Consider the following 22,283-nt stretch of genomic DNA (forward strand, 5'->3'; position numbering starts at 1 on the left):
CTTCGGAAGACCGGCCATCTGAAGGCCTCTAACACCCAACTTATGGACATGACCCAGGCTTCCAAATATGAAGACTAAAAGTTTACAGTTGTAGCCGAGTTGTAATATGGTATGGTCTAACAGTTGATATTTTAACATTTTGGTTGTAAAGGCTACTGTAGTCATACGTGCAACCAACTTCTAGGATGAGAACCTCTCTGTTATTCTCATTAACAATAACAACATCGGGGGTGTTTGCTGAAATATCAGAGAACAGTGAATTGTCCCTACACAGATTGAGCATATATGACTTCACACTGGTGTGCTTATACAGCACTGTTGCAGGTGACCCGAGTGTGGAACTGACAAATGTAGAGCCCTTTGTATGCATGACAGCTAGGGCTGCAACTAACGCTTATTTTGGTAGTCGACTAATCTGTCTTATTTTTTCGATTAGTCGACTAATCCAACGATTATTTCTGTCACACCCTCCATCTCTGCTTCCTGTGGGCGCGGCTCCTTTTCCGGGCTCTTAGCAGACTTCTTAGCTTAACATAACAGACCGACAGTAAGTTTGGGGGAACTAATGGGAACTAACTGGGGTTGCAACAAAAGTGCAACTAGGGCTAAAAACACAATGAAATAAAATAATAATAATAATAAATAATATATCCTTCTTAGCAGACTTCTTAGCTTAACATCCCAGGGAACTAATGGGATAACTGGGGATGTTGTTTGCTCCTGACAAGAGTCTCAAAGTCTGGGGTGATGGTAGACAAAGCAACTCTGAGGTCATGCTCAATGTCCAATCTGTTCCTCTGCTTTGTCTTCAGCTGGACCAGAGCTGAGAAGCCACTTTCACAAAGATAGGTAGTGAATAAAAAAATGTATTTTTTTACGACGCATTGACGCAAAAATTCTGCATCGACGAGTTTTTATGATCGACATCGTCGACTAATCGTTGCAGCCCTAATGACAGCCATTGAGTATGTGAGACATGGTTTCTGTTGTCAGTTCGTGACCATGGTGTATGCAGTGTGGGCTATGACTGCCAGGGAACCAGATGGAAAGGTTGAGGATTGATGGTAAAACCTGTAGCCTAGCTTTTAAAGTAAAAATGATGATGCTCTGAGTCTCATCATTAGCTACATTTAAAAAAAACTGTGTGCGAGACAGAGTGGTCAGCGGCAGGGAGACAGGCAAGCTGCCCTTGCGCACACGCACACGCACGCATGCACGCACGCACACACACACACACACACACACACACACATACACATACACATACACATACACACGCGATAGCTCCCCACCCAGTCCTGGCTAATCCAGCCTCCTCCTGAACCTTGGCTCCCCCTCTCCTCTTTTATTTTCTTTCCTTTGTTACAACACTCCCTGCTCCCTGTCATCACAAGCTGACCCTCCTCCTCCCCCTCTTCCCCTAAACTCCACTCTTCCCTCAACTTCTAACCGCTCTTCTCCTCACCTCCACCTCTTCCTCCTCTCCCTTCCTCCTTCTCTCCTCTCGATTCTTAGATCAACTTCTAACCCTCTCTCCTCCTCTAAACTCCACTAGAAACCCTCCACCTCCCCACTCTTACATCGATTTCTAAATCCTATCCTCCTGTCTCCTTCACCTCCTCCTCTTCCCTCTCTCCTCCTCAGGTTAGAACATTTAGAGAAATTACTTGGGGCAGATTCTAGGAATAACTTGAGGGGTATTTTTCTTTGTCTTTTTTGCCCAGTATATACAGGGGCAATAAAGGCTAAATTAGACATTCACATAGGTTCCGTTTTGCGAATCCCTCCTCCAAACGAGAGCAAGGTAAATGTGGAAACTCACTTCTTGAGGCAAGTGGACCAATCACAGCTCATTCTGTGCTGCGTCGCTGCCCTATGTGCAGTTATATTCTAGGAGAGGTGCAGGTAGGCTACGCCAGGCTCCTTGGCCTACGGCAGGTATCGGCGACACTGGTAGGTACCGGCGGTACACAGTCTAAATCTGACTTGAGTGACTTATAGGGGAGATTTTCTACCCTCTTCTCTTCTCCCTCTAGACGGTTCCAGTGGAATCATGTTGTAGGGCCGGGCGATGAATCAAGTTTCAATTATGATTTTGGCTTCCCACGATCGCAAAAACAAGATAATTGAGATAAAGCGATTATTGTGTCACATGTCCTGTTGCTCTCATTTTGTCTTGTGTTGTAAATGCAGCGCACCCTTCCTTCACAGCGGTGTGCTCCCCCCCCCCCCCCCCCCCCCCATGCCAGAGCGGTAGTTTCAGGAAGGAGGGAGCTACGGCGCGTTTCTCCAGTTATTTTTAAACGTCTTTTGTTAACTTGGGTTTCAGACATACATCAGACTGGTTCATCCGGCTACTTTGGTGTTTTTCGCGGCCCATGCTTTTGGGGAAAACACAAGACACGGTTCCTAATGACCGCCATTGTATTTGGTCTGTATAAAAACAGAATCAGCAGAACGTTTACATTGTTTGAAAAGTTTGTTTTGTTAGTGCATCAGGTTACTGGCCGCCATTGAGCGCTCACACCATTGTGAGAAGTTAGGTTTGATCCATTTCCCCGTCAGCTGCAGGATATTTCTTCAGTTCCCTACCTGGACATTTAAAGGGGCACTTCACCAAAGAACAATGCTAACAATGCTTTAATATTATACTTGTGAATCTCCAGGTTTCCTAAAACAAAGAGGTAATGGCTTTTTCTGGGCAACGATGGTCTTCAGTGTGATTTATATCACAGCAAGCAACACTGCGCTCTTAACATCTTAAGAAATCCTTTGTGTCAGGGTACAATGTGTGTATCTGGGGGAGGGGATATCTGGAAAGACTCATTTCAATTGACTATAAAAGTAATCTTAATTTATCCTCTCTTCAACTTCTACCCCCCTCTCCTCTTCTCCTCTCCCTGTGCGCCCCCCTCTCTCCTCTTCTCTCCCTGTGCCCCCCCTCTCTCCTCTTCTCTCCCTGTGCCCCCCTCTCTCCTCTTCTCTCCCTGTGCCCCCCTCTCTCCTCTTCTCTCCCTGTGCCCCCCCTCTCTCCTCTTCTCCTCTCCCTGTGCGCCCCCCTCTCTCCTCTTCTCCTCTCCCTGTGCCCCCCCTCTCTCCTCTTCTCCTCTCCCTGTGCCCCCCCTCTCTCCTCTTCTCCTCTCCCTGTGCGCCCCCCTCTCTCCTCTTCTCCTCTCCCTGTTCCCCCCTCTCCTCTTCTCCTCTCCCTGTGCCCCCCCTCTCTCCTCTTCTCTCCCTGTGCCCCCCCTCTCCTCTTCTCCTCTCCCTGTGCCCCCCTCTCTCCTCTTCTCTCCCTGTGCACCCCCTCTCTCCTCTTCTCCTCTCCCTGTGTCCCCCCTCTCTCCTCTTCTCCTCTCCCTGTGCCCCCCCTCTCTCCTCTTCTCTCCCTGTGCGCCCCCCTCTCTCCTCTTCTCCTCTCCCTGTTCCCCCCTCTCTCCTCTTCTCTCCCTGTGCCCCCCCTCTCTCCTCTTCTCCTCTCCATGTGCCCCCCCTCTCCTCTTCTCCTCTCCCTGTGCCCCCCCTCTCTCCTCTTCTCCTCTCCCTGTGCCCCCCCTCTCCTCTTCTCCTCTCCCTGTGCCCCCCCTCTCTCCTCTTCTCTCCCTGTGCCCCCCTCTCTCCTCTTCTCCTCTCCCTGTGCCCCCCCTCTCTCCTCTTCTCTCCCTGTGCCCCCCCTCTCCTCTTCTCCTCTCCCTGTGCCCCCCCTCTCTCCTCTTCTCTCCCTGTGCCCCCCATCTCTCCTCTTCTCCTCTCCCTGTGTGCCCCCTCTCTCCTCTTCTCCTCTCCCTGTGCCCCCCCTCTCTCCTCTTCTCTCCCTGTGCCCCCCATCTCTCCTCTTCTCCTCTCCCTGTGTGCCCCCTCTCTCCTCTTCTCCTCTCCCTGTGCCCCCCCTCTCTCCTCTTCTCCTCTCCCTGTTCCCCCCTCTCCTCTTCTTCTCTCCCTGTGCCCCCTCTCTCCTCTTCTCTCCCTGTGCCCCCCCTCTCTCCTCTTCTCTCCCTGTGCACCCCCTCTCCTCTTCTCCTCTCCCTGTTCCCCCCTCTCTCCTCTTCTCTCCCTGTGCGCCCCCTCTCTCTTCTCCTCTCCCTGTGCCCCCCCTCTCCTCTTCTCCTCTCCCTGTGCCCCCCTCTCCTCTCCTCTCCCTGTGCACCCCCTCTCTCCTCTTCTCTCCCTGTGCCCCCCCTCTCCTCTTCTCCTCTCCCTGTGCCCCCCTCTCCTCTCCTCTCCTCTCCCTGTGCGCCCCCTCTCTCTTCTCCTCTCCCTGTGCCCCCCCTCTCCTCTTCTCCTCTCCCTGTGCCCCCCTCTCCTCTCCTCTCCTCTCCCTGTGCCCCCCTCTCTCCTCTTCTCCTCTCCCTGTGCCCCCCCTCTCTCCTCTTCTCCTCTCCCTGTGCCCCCCTCTCTCCTCTTCTCCTCTCCCTGTGCGCCCCCCTCTTCTCCTCTCCCTGTGCGCCCCCTCTCTCCTCTTCTCCTCTCCCTGTGCCCCCTCTCCCCTCTTCTCCTCTCCCTGTGCGCCCCCTCTCTCCTCTTCTCCTCTCCCTGTGCCCCCCCTCTCTCCTCCTCTTCTCTCCCTGTGCCCCCCCTCTCTCCTCCTCTTCTCTCCCTGTGCCCCCCCTCTCTCCTCTTCTCCTCTCCCTGTGCCCCCCCTCTCTCCTCTTCTCCTCTCCCTGTGCACCCCCCTCTTCTCCTCTCCCTGTGCACCCCCCTCTTCTCCTCTCCCTGTGCGCCCCCCTCTCCCCTCTTCTCCTCTCCCTGTGCCCCCTCTCTCCTCTTCTCTCCCTGTGCCCCCCCTCTCTCCTCCTCTTCTCTCCCTGTGCCCCCCCTCTCTCCTCCACTTCTCTCCCTGTGCCCCCCCTCTCTCCTCTTCTCCTCTCCCTGTGCCCCCCCTCTCTCCTCTTCTCCTCTCCCTGTGCACCCCCCTCTTCTCCTCTCCCTGTGCCCCCCTCTCTCCTCTTCTCTCCCTGTGCACCCCCCTCTTCTCCTCTCCCTGTGCGCCCCCTCTCCCCTCTTCTCCTCTCCCTGTGCGCCCCCTCTCTCCTCTTCTCCTCTCCCTGTGCCCCCTCTCTCCTCTTCTCTCCCTGTGCCCCCCCTCTCTCCTCCTCTTCTCTCCCTGTGCCCCCCCTCTCTCCTCCACTTCTCTCCCTGTGCCCCCCCTCTCTCCTCTTCTCCTCTCCCTGTGCCCCCCTCTCTCCTCTTCTCTCCCTGTGCCCCCCCTCTCTCCTCTTCTCCTCTCACTGTGTGCTCTCCTCTTCTCTCCCTGTGCGCCCCCCTCTCTCCTCTTCTCTCCCTGTGCCCCCCCTCTCTCCTTCTCCTCTCCCTGTGCGCCCCCTCCCTTCTCTTCTCCTCTCCCTGTGCGCCCCCTCCCTTCTCTTCTCCTCTCCCTGTGCCTCTCTCCTCTTCTCTCCCTATGCCCCCCTCTCTCCTCTTCTCCTCTCCCTGTGCGCTCTCCTCTTCTCTCCCTGTGCCCCCCTCTCTCCTCTTCTCTCCCTGTGCGCCCCCCTCTCTCCTCTTCTCTCCCTGTGCCCCCCTCTCTCCTCTTCTCCTCTCCCTGTGCCCCCCCTCTCTCCTCTTCTCTCCCTGTGCCCCCCTCTCTCCTCTTCTCTCCCTGTGCGCCCCCCTCTCTCCTCTTCTCTCCCTGTGCCCCCCTCTCTCCTCTTCTCCTCTCCCTGTGTGCCCCCTCTCTCCTCTTCTCTCCCTGTGCCCCCCATCTCTCCTCTTCTCCTCTCCCTGTGTGCCGCCTCTCTCCTCTTCTCCTCTCCCTGTGCCCCCCCTCTCTCCTCTTCTCTCCCTGTGCCCCCCATCTCTCCTCTTCTCCTCTCCCTGTGTGCCGCCTCTCTCCTCTTCTCCTCTCCCTGTGCCCCCCCTCTTTCCTCTTCTCTCCCTGTGCACTCTCCTCTTCTCCTCTCCCTGTGCCTCTCCTCTTCTCCTCTCCCTGTGCGCCCCCCTCTCTCCTCTTCTCCTCTCCCTATGCCCCCCCTCTCTCCTCTTCTCCTCTCCCTATGCCCCCCTCTCTCCTCTTCTCCTCTCCCTGTGCCCCCCCTCCCCCGTCCCCTTCATGTCGATGTCTTGGGTGAAGAGGGTGTACCTGTTGTCACCAGTCAGTGTTGAGGTGTCTGAGGATTGAGGCTGGACAGCCGAACCTCTGACGTGCCCTGTGACGCACACACACACACACACACACACACACACACACACACACACACACACACACACACACACACACACACACACTAGGGATTGGTACCGTTCACATTTGAACCGATACGGTACCGGTACCTGTGAATCGATACCGGTACCCAACGGTACCTTTTTTCGGTACTTTAGTCTCTAAAAATGTAATCTACCTCAGTTGTGAGAAAAAAAAATCCAAACTTCAAATAACCACACTTTCGACCGTTTTCGGCTTGCCATTGCCCCGACTGCTTTGTTGTTGAATCAAGTCAAATCCTAGGTAAGCGTATATTGTGCGTGTGAATGTTGACATGAAAGAAAAAAAAATTGTAAAAAAAGATTTTTTTTTACAGTACCGACAACGGTATCTCAGGTGAATCGATACTCGGTAATACTGACGTGTTTCGGTAAGTACCTTTTTAAAAGTACCGAATTCGGTACCCATCCCTAATACACACACACACACACACTAGACTAGAGGATTAAAAAGTGTGACTCTTTCACAGCAGATAATACTAACTGAGTACTGGTAGTATCTGAGGCCCAGTCCACACAATCACGGGTATTTTTGACAAAAACCCGGATGCGTGTGGACGAACAGTGCAACTGCGCACATTAAATCACGATTACATAAAACCCTGCGTTCGTGTGGACAGGGCCTGATTCATAGTACTGAGTAGTACTGGTAGTGTTTGACTCTGTACTGAGTACTCTTAGTGTCTGATTCAGAGTACTAAGTACTCTTAGTGTCTGATTCAGAGTGTCTGATTCAGAGTACTAAGTACTCTTAGTGTCTGATTCAGAGTACTGAGTACTCTACTCTTAGTGTCTGATTCAGAGTACTGAGTACTCTTAGTGTCTGATTCAGAGTACTGAGTACTCTTAGTGTCTGATTCAGAGTACTGAGTACTCTTAGTGTCTGATTCAGAGTACTGAGTACTCTTAGTGTCTGATTCAGAGTACTAAGTACTCTTAGTGTCTGATTCAGAGTACTGAGTACTCTTAGTGTCTGATTCAGAGTACTGAGTACTCTTAGTGTCTGATTCAGAGTACTGAGTACTCTTAGTGTCTGATTCAGAGTACTGAGTACTCTTAGTGTCTGATTCAGAGTACTGAGTACTCTTAGTGTCTGATTCAGAGTACTGAGTACTCTTAGTGTCTGATTCAGAGTACTGAGTACTCTTAGTGTCTGATTCAGAGTACTGAGTACTCTTAGTGTCTGATTCAGAGTACTTTAGTGTCTGATTCAGACTCAGTACTGAGTAGTACTCTTAGTGTCTGATTCAGTGTATGGAGTACTGGTAGCGTCTGATTCTTTGTACCCCATTCTATTTTGTTGTCTTGTTCAGCCCCTTTTAGCCGCTATCAACGACGTAAATGTAGTTAGTTCTAAGTTTTGGGATCATGGGACAGATTGAGGTGTAGGCGGCTAATCCATTCTTCTCCATCAGAGAGATATAAAGTGCTTCGATACCTTAAGTGGGCAGAACATCAAGTCACTTCGCTCTGACTTTCTGACACGGTATCACATCTTAGTATTGGGGGGGGGGTTCTCTGATGACAGTTTGCCATCTCTGCCCGACATCCGACACCAGTATTGGTATGATCGATGCATTCCGAGTGCGTGTGTGTCGTAAGGGTGAGTCAGTGAATGCGGTGGTGGGATTGCATGTATGTGTGACAGGAGGGGGAGCCTGTGGTTTGTGGACTGTGTGTGTGTGTGTGTGTGGTTGTGTGTATTTGCTGTTGTGTGTGTGTTTTGGGGGTGCCCAGTTGACTGGACTTTGCACTGTTTCCCTCGAACTAACAAACCCTGGTAGCGTAGGGAGTGCTGCCAGTCCATGGCCAAGCCCCCCTCCCCCCCCCCCCCTCCCTTCTGGGGGAATGAGGAAGAGCGAGCGAGCGAGAGAGGAGGAGGGTAGTAGTCCCATGTGAAACTGCCTCACATGGCTTCCTCTTTGCACTGTTTACTATGCTCTCTACTCTCGATAGCCGTCTGTCTGCCATTGTTCTCCGTGCGCTGGTTGGTATCAGGCGGCGCGGCTGTAATCGCGTCTGGGTTCCTCGCTCCCCGAGGCTCGTGTTTGTTTCGCCAGAGGGCCTTAATGTAAAGGAAGGCAAAACAATAGTGTTATCTCTCCCCCCGCTGAGTGTTTTAATGGACCGAGTCACAATCGTGTAGAGTACACACTGCAGTCGTACATTTGGTTTAAAAGGGGATTATGATTATGATTCAAACCTGCAAATGTATAACAAAATACGATATATCTGTGCGGAAGTGTGTCCGCCTGACTTCATCTGGCTTTGGTGTGTGTGGTTGGTTGGTTGGTTGGTTGGTTGGTTGGTTGGTTGGTTGGTTGGTTCTGCACGGCAGATGACTAACGTGACAGTGTGTTGTGGTCTCTTCTCTCCTAGGTGACATCACACAGAAGGGATATGAGAAGAAGAGAGCCAAGCTGTTGGCCCTGTACATCCCCCAGATACCAAGTAAGACCAAGTCCTGCCTACTCTTTTTTCCTCTTCCACGCTCTTCCTCATTTGACCCCTAACCCCCCCCCCCCCCCCCCCCCCCCCCCCCCCCACATACACACTCATGCACACACACGCACACACACACGCGTGCTTTTTCCGACTTCCTTGTCCCAAGTTGTTTCCCCCCTAGCTGCGTCAGTTACATTCTTGGTTCTGGCCTCTCTGTTCTGTGGGAAGTTGGTATGTTTGCAGTGACCACCTGTGTTTCTGAGAACTCTTTGACGCTGGGGAGAGGCTGAGGCTCTTTCAGAACATCAGGGGGAAGTGAGAAGGCAAAGAGAGCTCAAATAGAGTGGCTTCATTTATTTGCTTTTCTTCCTCTCTGTAAAGGTGACTTCTGCAAATTGCAAGTCCAGAGCATCTTTTGTTGTCCCTGTTTGGGTAGAAGGATTTCTGACTTTCTGCTGCACTCTAGTGGTGAACACAGGAATTACGCCTATGTTGTTTCAAACCTCTCACACCAGTAATTGTCAGTGGGGCAAGTCCCTATAATCTCTGTCATAACAGAATGGTTACTCTCTCATTGTGCAGAAACTATACTAAATATGGTAAGAAATATATGTTAAGAATTTCCATTTACGGACATGCAAATAATGTCTAATAGCAATTCCAGTCATTAGAGACATTATATGCCATCTGCACAGGGCAGTTTTTAGTTTTTTCCATGTGTAAACATACCTTTTCTGCTAGATAAGATGAAACATTTTGGCACACTTGGTGTGTGTGTGTGTGTGTGTGTTGGCTACGCTGACATGTGTGTGAGGCTGTTGACTGCTGAGGCAAGCTGTGAGGGGAGGTGACTGTGGGCCGTTGGTCACAGATGTTGTGATGTGACGTGAAACCAGAGGTACTTCCTTACTGCTGTGTTTGCTGGTAAACTATTGCAAGATATATGGGTGCAGGGTAGGGCTGCACGACTAATCGGAAAAAAAATCACGATCTCGATTCATAGATGTATGCAATCTCATTTCCAAATGACGACGATTCTGATGAATTTCCATTTGCGTCAAAATGGAGATCAGTTGCATTAAAACACTTGCTCCTATTCTCGTGTGTGTGTGTGTGTGTCCCTGCACTAGGGCTGCACGATTCTTGAATCACGATTTTTCTCCCTAAGAATTGAGATTGATTGATTGATTGAAAACTTTATTAACAGATTGCAGAATGGGTACAATACAGTACGGCTCAATACAAACAACTGCTAAGAGGATGCAGACCAGAAAAATACTTTCGTCTTGACGTCTTGTTTACATCAGGGTCCTCCATTTCTCACGATTCTCTCACACAATTCTTATTTTTTCAATAAAAACATTTATTGCACTCTTTCTTAAACAGACAACATAACATATATGAAAGTGCTTGACTTAAACTTAAACATAACATATATGAAAGTGCTTGACTTAAACTTAAAAGTCTCTTGTAACATACAAAATAACTCAAGTCTCTTTTCCTCTCTTACGCCCGTGCGTGGGACACACGTGCGTCGCGCCACTTTGCTCTCGTCAGTCAGCTCTGGGCGTCATTTGACAAGCGCCCCGTCAAATGACCACTTTCGGTTCTGACCTTTGTCCCGACTCTAGCGTCAGAATGTTACGAAGTGGATGGCCATTTTGGACAATTACGCTGTTTTTACCGTGACATTACAAAACATCTACAAAACTCATTTTCTTTTTTTTCTTTTTATTATATTTTAGCATTTTTACAGCTTTATTGGTCACGCAGGACCAACAGAGGAGAGGGCGAACGGGAGGAGAGGTGGGGGAGACATGCGACAAATAACGACGGGAGCTGGGATCGAACCCGGGTCGGCCGCGTAGGTGCGCGAGGCACTATGGTATGCGCCACGAGGGCGCCCCACAAAACTCATTTTCCGGGGGATTTTTATAAACTTTGGACTGTATGACTATAAGACTTCAGGCTATGGAACCGTTGTGTTGTCCAGCTCGTACCTCTCATCTGGAACCCAAAAACAGGAATTTGGCGACAAGTCAACACAAAAGTAAGAAAATATATTGAATGTTGATAGCATGTTTTGCTTTACATCGTGTAAGTGTGATTGAACTGGGATTGTTCCGAAGCAAATAAGTCAACGCGTGAATACAGCATGACGTGAATGCATAGGGGAGTAGGAGCGAGTGTTTTATTTATTTTAGGGCTGTCCCCGACTAAGGATTTGGATGGTCGACTATGATTGGCCAAAATTTGTCGTTTTAAAGTATAATATTTTTTATTTTAATTTATTTTTGTTTTGTTTTGTATCATTCTATTTGGGCTGTGGGGGGTGCTTAACACTTTGGGTGCCGGGAAACGCTTAAACACGTCATTCCCGGCCATGCTCAAGTTGCCGAAGACGCTTTACAGCGTCTTTAATATCAATATTTCAAAAATCTGGGATCGGATTCATATGTCCCCTCCGCTGGCCTGAGATCCACCAGGAGGACCCACTGAGCTCTCTGGCGGTTCAGGAGCGCCATCTGGTGGCCGATCGGCGCAATCGCTTAACAGGAAGTGCCGTAGAGGTTGTGCTGGACGGCCGTATTACTTCCGGGCACTTGCTAATAGGTCCCGGGACTCTATCTCGACACACTACATAGCGATCGATTGCCAATAACTCGATAAACAACATGATTTGGACGTATATACCATTATACAAGCTGGAGATGGACCGGGTAAATCTACATCCCATAATGATAAAATTTCTACTCTAAGATGATCGCCCAACGGCGCGCAGAGACTGGGGTGAGTTTTAGCGTGTAAAGTTACCGTCTTCGATACTAACTGCTATTATCAACATTTGACCCACATTAGATGATTGGTATAACGCTGCCCACGGAATTATAAACGCCCCCTAGCCCATCCGGTCAACATCAGATGACGTGTAGTAACTTCTAGAAGTACGTCTAGTTGGAATTTTTTATATCGCGCTGATTGCCATAAAACTGTATTGCATCATCAATATAATGTATTTGGGGCTATAGATCACGTTCTGGAGAAAGCTGCAGAAAGAGATGAAAACATACTTATACATTAGACCATACTTTACTATGAATATGTGAATGAAAAAGTTTAACGTTGCTACACAATGAACAATACATATAGGACTTTGAATGGGCCCTAATAATGGCAATGTAGCAATAGAATTTAAAAAGTTATAGCCCTGCAAAGAAGGGGACTTTCTCTATAGACAAATAGAGCCGGCAACCTACGGTTGATAATGAATTTAACCCATGGCAGCCAAAGTGTTAATGTCTGAAGGAGTCGACTGAAGGCTTCTTGTCCTCTGCAAAAGCATGCAATTGGTCCACTGATGGATACATCTTGATATTTGTCTAGTCTAGTGTGTTCATTAGATGGGTGAAATCCTCTTTCAGTGCCTCTGTGCCTGTTTTCGTAGGCAGTTAGCCTCTGGTATGCGTGCCATTAGCGTTAGCCACACTTCTAGGCCTCTTTTCTTTTGGAAAGAATGATAAAAAAAATATTATAAATGTTTTCTTTCTTTTTTTGTATTCGACTAAGAGGTTGGCTAGTCGACTACGGCTCCTTTCGACTAATAGGGGTCAGCCCTATTTTTTTTATTGCATTTTTACAGCTTTTTCTGGTCACGCAGGACCGATAGAGGAGAGGGAGAATGGGAGGAGAGGTGGGGAAGACATGCGACAAATATCACTGGGAGCGGGAGGCGAACCCGGGACGGCCGCCTAGGTGTGCGAGGCACTATGCGGTGCGCCACAAGGGCGCCCTGGAGGAGCAAGTGTTTTAATGCAACTGATCTCCATTTTGACGTAAATGCAAATTCATCAGAATCGTCATCATTTAGAATCGAGATCGCACTTTTTTTTTTTTTGATTAACCGTGCAGCCCTACCCTGCACCCATATATCTTGCAATAGTTTACCAGCAAACACAGCAGTAAGGAAGTACCTCAGGTTTCACGTCACATCACAACATCTGTGACCAACGGCCCACAGTCACCTCCCCTCACAGCTTGCCTCAGCAGTCAACAGCCTCACACACATGTCAGCGTAGCCAACACACACACACACAATGCCCTGGTGTTTTCTCAGGGCAAAGTGGACCAGATTAGCACAGTCATGAAAAGAACCCCCCTGGTTACACATGTCACCGACGGCTGCATAGTAATTACAGACTTGGTTGGCTTCCTCCCCTCAGATTGGTTTCAGGGAGCCACTTACTTGACACGTGGTTTTCTGTGGTATTTTCTCAGTAGGGGAATTTTAATCAGAATCAGAAAACTCTTGATTTACAAAAGAATGTAGAGGACGTTTTCCCTCAGTGACGAAGGTTTTAGTCTCCCAGTATGACAGACATGCATGGTACACATTGGTACAGTGACAACAGCACAACCTGCTGAAGGTAAACAACGACAGCACACAGCAAGCATCATGTACAGCTTTTATGCTTACCATAAACTCTGAACTCTGACTTCACCGCCTACACCCCAGGCTCTGTTACCCATACTGTACGACTCTGGAGGACTCTGTAATCATAATAATCTTAACTACCCACCTCATACTAGTCTACCCATATACTCTGTATGATGGCATGTGCAACAGTACTGTATATACCGCATATTTATATTTGCATTTATATTCTTATATTTACCGCATATATATATATATATATATATATATATATATATATATATATATATATATATATATATATATATATATATATATATATATATATATATACACACATTTGTCTGAATATACCTGCATATAACTCCTCTATATATTTTTGTATATACCTGCATATGATATAACCCATAGCTCTGTATGATAGCATGTACAAATGCTGTATATACCATATATATACTCACCGCATATATATCTATCAATACCATATATATATACTCACCGCATATATATCTATCCACACCTGTCTGTATTTACCTGCACATAGTCCTTTTACATATCTGTAGATACTATATCTATATCTGTACATATCCTACTCTAATAGTTATGCTCCTGGCCAGTATGACTACTACCATGATATGATATTTGCATTTATAATGCACCCCCCAGCCAATTTTTACATCTGTCCGGGGCGCAGCCCAGGTAAAAAATAATATGAATAAATGGACCGGACAAAGAAAACGGAACCAGGCAGACGGACAGACCGAACATAAGAACACCTCAGATGCACAACACAACAGCAAAGTAACTAGTGATCATTCAGAGCGAAAAGGTGGGTTTTAAGCAAGGTCTTGAATGTCTGTATGGTGTTGGCAGACTTGATCTTGAGAGGGAGCTTATTCCACAGTGTCTGCGCCATCACTGCAAAGGCCCGGAAACCCTTTGTCACCAGTTTGGCCCGCGGGACCCTCGGACACAGTTGGTCATTTGATCTGAGGGACCTGGAGCTGATGGGTTGGACCAAGTATCACATGTATCACTGTACATATTATACTACAACTCTGTACATACCGGTACATCTGATTAGCACTACACTCAGTAGTACTCCTTTGTATATTTTGTACCCAGTTTAATCACCTGTACATTGTATATTGCACTTTACTGCTACGTTTGCACTCTGGTTGGATGCCAAACCTCTTTTCGTTGTATACTGTACGTACTTGTGCTGTATAATGACAATGAATTTGAATCTAATCTAATAACAGTCTCAGCAGTAGGTGGCATCGTGGAAGGGAGGTGACGACTCTCGTAGGGTAAAGAAACTAGATGAGTGTAGGAGCAGACACTCGGTGCGTCTGGTGGCTTCTGTGGGATGTGCTGGTGGCAGCGTGACCTCATCCATCAAAGCTGGCATTTGAGAGCTTTGAAGCGGAAAGTTCACCTCCTGTCCTTGTCCCTGCACCCCTCCCCTCCTGGGCCTCCTTATCCCTCTGCACTGGGCCCCCGCCCCCACTGGGACCAGTACACCCATTGGTGATAGTTCGTTAAATATATATATATATTTTTAACTTTGACCAGTCAGCTGGTTCTTTTAGCGTTTATCGCTTTTTTTCTGGTCAAGCATGACCGACAGAAACAGGTTGAATGGGGGTATAGATCGGGGGAAGGACACTCTGAGAAAATACGGCTAGTCCGGGAGTCGAACTCGCTACCCCAGATCCGTGACGCGCACGGTTGTCCCCGACGCCGAAATAGCGTTCGAGGTACGCGGTGAGCTACTGGAGCTCCCCCGTTAAATTTTTTTAAGAAGAAGAAAAATAAAATAAAATTAAAATATATATACTCAGTCGAATCTGGCCTAGCCTCATGTAGCATACTCGATTGTATAACCTTACCTCTTTTCATTTCATGTTTCTAGATTTTGCAGTGAGGATAAATTTGAGTCTAGAGCCCCCATCACTATAACTAGAAGCAAACCAACATGAGTAGAGTATAATAGCAGTTGTACTGTAGCAGCAGTGTACATACAATATGTACAATCATTCCAGACTGTCAACAGTCTTTTATTTGGCAGTGACTGAAAAGGTACAGGCTGAAGCATAATGCTTATATAGGCCTGTCCTATATTCTTATCAAATTAAGCCTCCAAAACAAAAATAGCTATACATATATAACCCTCAAAAATAGCTATACAAACTATTTTCTTGAAAACCAAAATCAAATGACTTATTCTTAAATTCATATCAGCATTGTTCCACATACATTTAGCTGACGCTTTTATCCAAAGTGACTTACAAGTTCTGTACAACAAGTCGGCAGAAACGATAGAAATGCATCTCCTTTTAATCCCTTTCTTAGCTTTTTAACTTAAAAACATCGTTCAAATCACATTTGCTTTCCTGTATTATAAAGAGACATAGCTTATCAACCATACACACTTGCCGTGTTCATATGAGTTCACTGTGGTCGGAACACAAACATCCTACAGAACGTTCCCAGAACGAGGCTGATCTCCATAGTTCCACGTCTATTTATAGTCCGTCTCCCCAGGTGTGAAGGTGCCGCGATGCAGCGTTTTGGAGACAGAATGTGGGTCTATTATGTATGTGACCCAACTGTTCCTTTTCGTTCTCCCCCCTGTATCTTCCCTTGTTTTTGTTATACATGTTTGGATGAACCTTGTATGTCCCTGCTCCCCTCCCACCCCAGATGTGGACCTGTCCCTGCCAGATGTCCAGCTGTCCCCGGGGAACAGTGCAGACCCCAGCCCCAGTCCCGAGGCCCCGGGCCCCTCCACCTCCTCAGCCTCCAGACACCACCGCTCACACCGCAGTGGAGGGGCCCGGGACGACCGCTACAGATCAGGTACACACACACACACACACACACACACACACACACACACACTGCCTCATAGGGTTAATAAACACTAATGGTGAACTCTTTAGTGAACATCTTCTTTGCCATTGAAAAAGTCAGACAGTGTAGCGGCCAAATGACTTTCTCCCTTCCTGACTCGTCCCCTCTCTCCCTCTCTCTCTCTCTCTCTCTCTCTCTCGCTCTCGCTCGCTCTCTCCCCCCCCCGCTCTCTCTCCGCTCTCTCTCTCTCTCTCTCTCTCCCCGCTCTCTTTCTCGCTCTCTCTCTCTCTCACCCAGACATCCACACAGAGGCGGTGCAGGCTGCTCTGGCCAAACATAAAGAAGAGAAGATGGCTCTGCCCATGCCCACCAAGAGACGCTCAGCCTTCGTCCAGTCTCCCGTGGACAACTGCACACCTCCAGGTAAATAAAAACTCTTATGTCTGACTATGATAAGAAACAGTGTTAGAATATATTTTTTTTTAATATAGAGCTAAAACAGATCTTGTATTGTGTATTTTATATTTAATAAATTACGTGAATCATTAATTTTCATTTATATCAATGAGCTATTCTGCAGTCATGTTTCACACTTCCTAGGCTATTTGGTAGCCTGGTAACATGTTATGTTAACATATCCAGTGCCACGCCTCTTACTCATCGTTAACCCCTCATGCCACCTATTAACCCCATGTAAACGGTCACCTTGTTTGTAGAGCTATAACCATATTCTATATTATAGCTATGGATACAGTACTATAGTCATTTGACACTGGGTTTCTTCCGGTCAAGATGCAAAAAATAAATAAAAAAATTCATCCATACGTTCCCGTGTTATACCATGGTGAATATAAGTATGGTTTTAGAGCGGTCTATTGTAATCCATGAGCCCTACACGTCGATTACATTGTGGACTCTAGCGTTCCTCGCTTGAACCCGCTATTGTTCCGGATTCAAGTCCACATTATCTGTATTATGTTCCATCATGAACGCATGAAAGGGGGGGTGGGGGGGTCGTTTCTGATTATTCGAGCGTCGGTAACAGCATTCGCATTGAACACTAGACACGGTTACCAGCCCGATCGCTAAAAAGGCATTGTAGGATCAGGCTAGAATTGACGTCAAATCGCTCTTACCTTCGGCCGAAAGTAATCCAAAAAGAATATTCCAATTTCTTGATCGCCATCTGGTAGATCCGATCCCCATTTTATCGACGTTATAAACGACCATAACATACGGATCAAGCATAATTGATGGGCTTCGATGTAACCAGCTGAACTGTGTGCTTCGCCGAGAACAAGAAATTAAATCTGAGACCTGGAGTCATTCCACAGCTGAGGATACAAGGTTAGAAATGTAGCTCGATACCACCGCCTGGTAGGATACGGCCGGTATTGCACCTTTGGATTCCCACTATGCATTTTTCAGCCAACACACAGCACCCTGAGAATGAATCGGGTATTAAAGGGGACATGCATTGCTATTCTTAGCACTATTTGGGCAACTTTACACAATTCCTGTGAGTCTATGGAACACCTCTGTAAGGTTTTATTCAAAAAAATTCATTGTTTTATATTTCTAATCAAGTACTCAAAAGCCAAATTTTTCTCAGTTTGGATTTCAGGCGATGTTGGCCTGGCGCCGCCCATAAGCACTTTTAGTGACAGTCATCCACACAGTCTGCGAGTGGCAGACAGAGAGAGAGAGAGAGACACGGAGCACTGTGTAAACAAACCCAACACTTCATCAAACAGGGTTTGACATAGAGCGAGCGAGAGGGAGAAACAGATACACCCTCGCGACAGAGCACACATACACACACGCGCGTCGCGCTGTCGTCTCTCTGTCTGTCTCTCTCTCTCTCCCTCTCCCGTTTGAGGAAGTGATAGAGGGGGAGAGAGAGACAGACAGAGAGACGACAGCGCGACGCGCGTGTGTGTATGTGTGCTCTGTCACGAGGGTGTATCGGTTTCTCCCTCTCTCTCGCTCGCTCTCTGTCAAACCCCGTTTGATGAAGTGTCTGGTTACATTTCACAGAGAGAGAGAGAGAGAGAGAGAGACACACAGAACACTGTGTAAACAAAGATGCCTGTGTGAGATAAGCAGGTCCCCTTCTATGCGCTACAACCACAGAGCCAATCGGATCACTATCCGCTCCATCCTCGCCTCGTTACGTCACGATGCGAGTCAAATCAGAATGACCTAATTAAATCGAGCAGGAAATGGTCTGAGCTGAATGAGAGCAATCCGCCAATATGGTATTTAGAGATACAGACACATTGATACTAACTACTATTACTATAATACAATGCTAGACACTGAAAAAAGCCATTTATAATGCATGTCATTATGTCATAGTGCTTATTAAAATCGAAAAAAAGGAAAAACGACCCAGAAACGAGAATCTTCGTTTATGGCACTGAACCGTTGGGCAAGGACGCGGCAACTGGGGGTGCGGCGGGGGCTGCAGCACCCCCTGCTGGCGGGGAGTGTAACTGCAACTGCAAGGTTGTTTTGGCTTTTATTATTCCATTGTAACCGAGGCTACTCAATGTCACAGAGCGGAGCGGCACTGCAGATTTACCCTACTCTTGGAATTCATTGCCAGATCGTCATAGGGGCGCTGTCTCGATAATGCAGTGTTATTAACAGCGTGTAGCCGATGCATGAACCGGTTGGGATTCGAATAGACGCGGCCTGGAAGCGTCAACACGGAACTGGAAATCCATTGGTAAAAAAAAATAGACGCAGTCTGGAATCGTTTTGGGACGCTGAATTCGCAGTAAAGGAATATATCTGCGGTTTCCCTGGCATGAACAAGCCAGCAGAACTATCCGAGCCCCCGGGAGGGTGGTCGAAGACCTTTTGCATGTCGGCGATCATGTATGCAGGGAACGAATTGCAGAGGGAGGGCGCAACAGGTGGGGTAAGCTGGGCTGTGATGTGTGCATCAAAACGGTTACATTGTTTGTCTCGCACGCTCCGCAGAGCTGAGCGTGAGAGCGCGGTCTCTAGTGAACGAGAGTGTTGGTTTACCAGAGTGGTAAACCTATGACGTTATTATTATATCACTTATCTCAGCACCCCCTCATAACACGTTTCAGACCCTGTTGAACGCTCTGACTCAATAGTATCCATCTGCAGAACGTCAGCACCAGCACTCTCAGGCCCCACCCACGCTGTGATCTGACCAAAGCAGAGTATACACACAGACAGTGGAGCTGTTTGCAGATAGCGAGCATTTTGACTTGTTGCGTGGTGGCGATGTCGCGCAGACAATACAACTACAAGTATAATTATATAATATATATATTTTATTAAAAAAAAATTATTAAAAGAAAAAGAAAAAATATCAAAAACGATCAATATCTCAGCACCCCCACTTCCCGCGGACTTCCCGCGGCCCTGCCGTTGGGGCACAGAAACGAGAATCCTCGTGAACGGCACTGGATGTGTTAACTGGCCTATTGCCATCAGGTGTGTGGACTAAATACATGCATGGGATTTGTCTGATATGATCAGCTGTTTAGAGTCTAGAATTCTCCCTTTTCAAACCGATTTTCAGAGGAGTATCCCAGGCCCTTCAACTGGATCACACTTTCTACCCCGACTGAAGTGTTTACATGAGGTCCTTTTTCATTTGGAGTGGAACTCAGTCAGTCCTATTAGCGGTTTACCGGGCTACACATAAACGCAGTTGCCGCCTCACACGTAGTTTCGCGTTACTATTACCGCGCTCGTGGTCATACCGCGTCTCCTCTCCTCTCCTCAGACACGTCGTCTGCATCAGAAGACGAGGGCTCGCTGCGGAGACAGACGGCTCTGAGCGCTGTGCTGGCCCAGAGCCTGCAGAGCCCGGACCTGTGGATCAATCGCTCCGTCCAGAGCTCCTCCACCTCCTCCTCGGCCTCCTCCACCCTCTCCCACGGAGAGAACAAGACCCAGACCCCGCCGCAGAAGCAGCCGGCATCCGCGCTGGCCGACGTCCTGGCCCACACGCGCATTGGTAGGTACCGCTGTAATAGAGTTCAGTGTCCTCCTCTAGTACACTTTGACAGGAATGACGGGGCACATTTTGCTGTTGGATGTTCCGTCTTACCGACAAGTCCCCCTGCTGCCCAGCTGGCATCACATACATAATACTGAGTTAATGCGGAGTGGACCGCCCCTTCTAATGAAGCTCCCGCTCTCCTCCAGAGAACAGTGTGCCTCCAGATGTGACGTCCTCCACCCCCCAGGAGAGGGGCTCCAGGGGGGACCCGCCGCCCGCTGTCAGGGGCATGAGCCGCGGGCAAAGCCGCTGCAGCATGCTGGACACAGCCGACGGTAAACACACACGCACACGCACGCACACACACACACGCACACTCATTCACACTCAGGGTATGTAGGGTACATTTAGTTAAACCACGTAGGCCTAGTGTCTGCATTAACTAGCATGTCACATGATTAATTAGAACACAAACCATGCTCTTATAATAGACCAGGTGTCTAAAGATAGTAGCCTTCTTGATGTCATTTTGTCCTCTGAGCCTGTCCCACAATGCAATGCACCCTTTTTTTCTTTTTTCCCCCCTCAGTCTCTCTCATTCTTTCTCAACCGCTAAGAATGGATGTTGACATTAGTACACTTTGCTCTGTGGGACGGCTGTGACAAAAGAATGACCCCCAAACACAGGAGGCCGCCATCTTTTTGTGCCTAGTCTATTCTTCCAGTGTTTTGATTAACCGATGATTGTTGTTGTAACATAATATGCGTGTAGCAATCACAGTAGCCTGTCGGTTTATTGCCGTTTGTGATCGGACTGTACTGTTGATGACATTGATTGTGGTGTTGAGTCCACTGGGCTGATTGGAGGGTGTGTGTGTGTGTGATCCGAGAAGTGATCCGCTCTACAGTACAATACAAACATCCTCATTCTAATCATTGTGTGGTGAATGCCGCTAATCACAGTTATGTTTTGTTCTTTTTTTGGGGCGGGTGGGGTCCATATATCCACCCATGTCTTGCCTTTCATATAATAAAGGAAAGAAAAAAGGTAATATGAATCATAATGGGAGAGGGGGGGGGGGGGGGGGGGGGGTCGACCAGAGGGGGGGGGGCGGGCGGGCGGGATTCGGGCGACCAATCTGCTTGCTTTCCAACCTGATGTGTGTCTGTCCTGTGTGGGTCTCGTGTCGGTGGGTCTCGAGTCTTTAGACGTCCTCCTCCTCCATCTGTGTCTCTTGAAGTAGAAAACCCTTCCAAGTCCTTCCTGCTGCCGACCCTGGTCCTCCACGTGTCGCTCTGCCACATACAGCTCTTATTTCAATGTGATTTCACTGAGATCTGATCATAATGACCTGAGGTTTACAAGACGCAGGTCAGCGTCGCTGTGTCCACACACTTGCCGTACGTCTCCTGGGGCTTTTATCCATCGACTTTCTCCTTTGCTCTGTCTGTACGTAACCTTTCACCGCGCTACGCTCTACGCACATCGTGATCAGCTTCAGACTCTGTAGGATTACGACGACGCATTCTGATGATCACCTGACCACTTCAGGACGCCTTCTGTCTGACTCATCTGATCACAGCGCTTCCAAACCTGCCACTTGATCCATCGCAGCGTGATCGCTGATCGGACGACGTGAATCACATTGAAATAACAGGTGTAACTGTAGCCTCCGTCTGCCAGCGTCTCCATCTTTACCTGCGTGAGAATGTCTGGTAGAGGGAAAGGCTGAGAGAGAGTGTAGAATTGTGTGCGTGTGTGTGTGTGTGTGCGTGCGTGCGTGCGTGCATGTGTACCCATGTGTACCAGTGTGTACCAGTGTGTGACGGTGGCTGTCTCACGCTCTTGGTCCAGGTGTACCAGTCAACAGCAGGGTCTCCACTAAGATACAGCAGCTGTTGAACACACTGAAACGACCCAAGAGACCCCCACTCAGCGAGTTCTTCCTGGACGACTCCGAGGAGATTGTAGAAGGTGAGACACACACACACACATATACATATACATGTTACATTTTATTTTATTTTGTCTGCATACAAAAGAAAGAGGGATACAAATAGATTAGAGATATATATATATATATATATATATATATATATATATATATATCTCTAATCTATTTGTATCCCTCAAATACCACTCCTTCTCTTAACACCTGTATCACTCCTTCTCCTCTTAACACCTGTATCACTCCTTCTCCTCTTAACACCTGTATCACTCCTTCTCCTCTTAACACCTGTATCACTCCTTCTCCTCTTAACACCTGTATCACTCCTTCTCCTCTTAACACCTGTATCACTCCTTCTCCTCTTAACACCTGTATCACTCCTTCTCCTCTTAACACCTGTACCACTCCTTCT

At 48.1% G+C, this 22,283-nt stretch overlaps 1 protein-coding gene across 1 annotated transcript in view; it reads left to right on the forward strand.

The window, feature by feature from the left end:
- dip2ba (disco-interacting protein 2 homolog Ba) overlaps nt 1-22,283 on the forward strand; it is a 119,765-nt gene that overhangs the window by 56,427 nt on the left and 41,055 nt on the right. The window contains 6 exon segments of the mRNA XM_084333912.1: nt 8,578-8,649; nt 15,782-15,937; nt 16,229-16,354; nt 19,704-19,937; nt 20,129-20,257; nt 21,778-21,897. Coding sequence (XP_084190038.1) covers nt 8,578-8,649; nt 15,782-15,937; nt 16,229-16,354; nt 19,704-19,937; nt 20,129-20,257; nt 21,778-21,897 — 837 coding nt within the window.

This window comes from Notolepis coatsorum (genome assembly GCF_963971535.1).
Source record: "Notolepis coatsorum genome assembly, chromosome: 17".
Lineage (NCBI taxonomy): Eukaryota > Metazoa > Chordata > Actinopteri > Aulopiformes > Paralepididae > Notolepis > Notolepis coatsorum.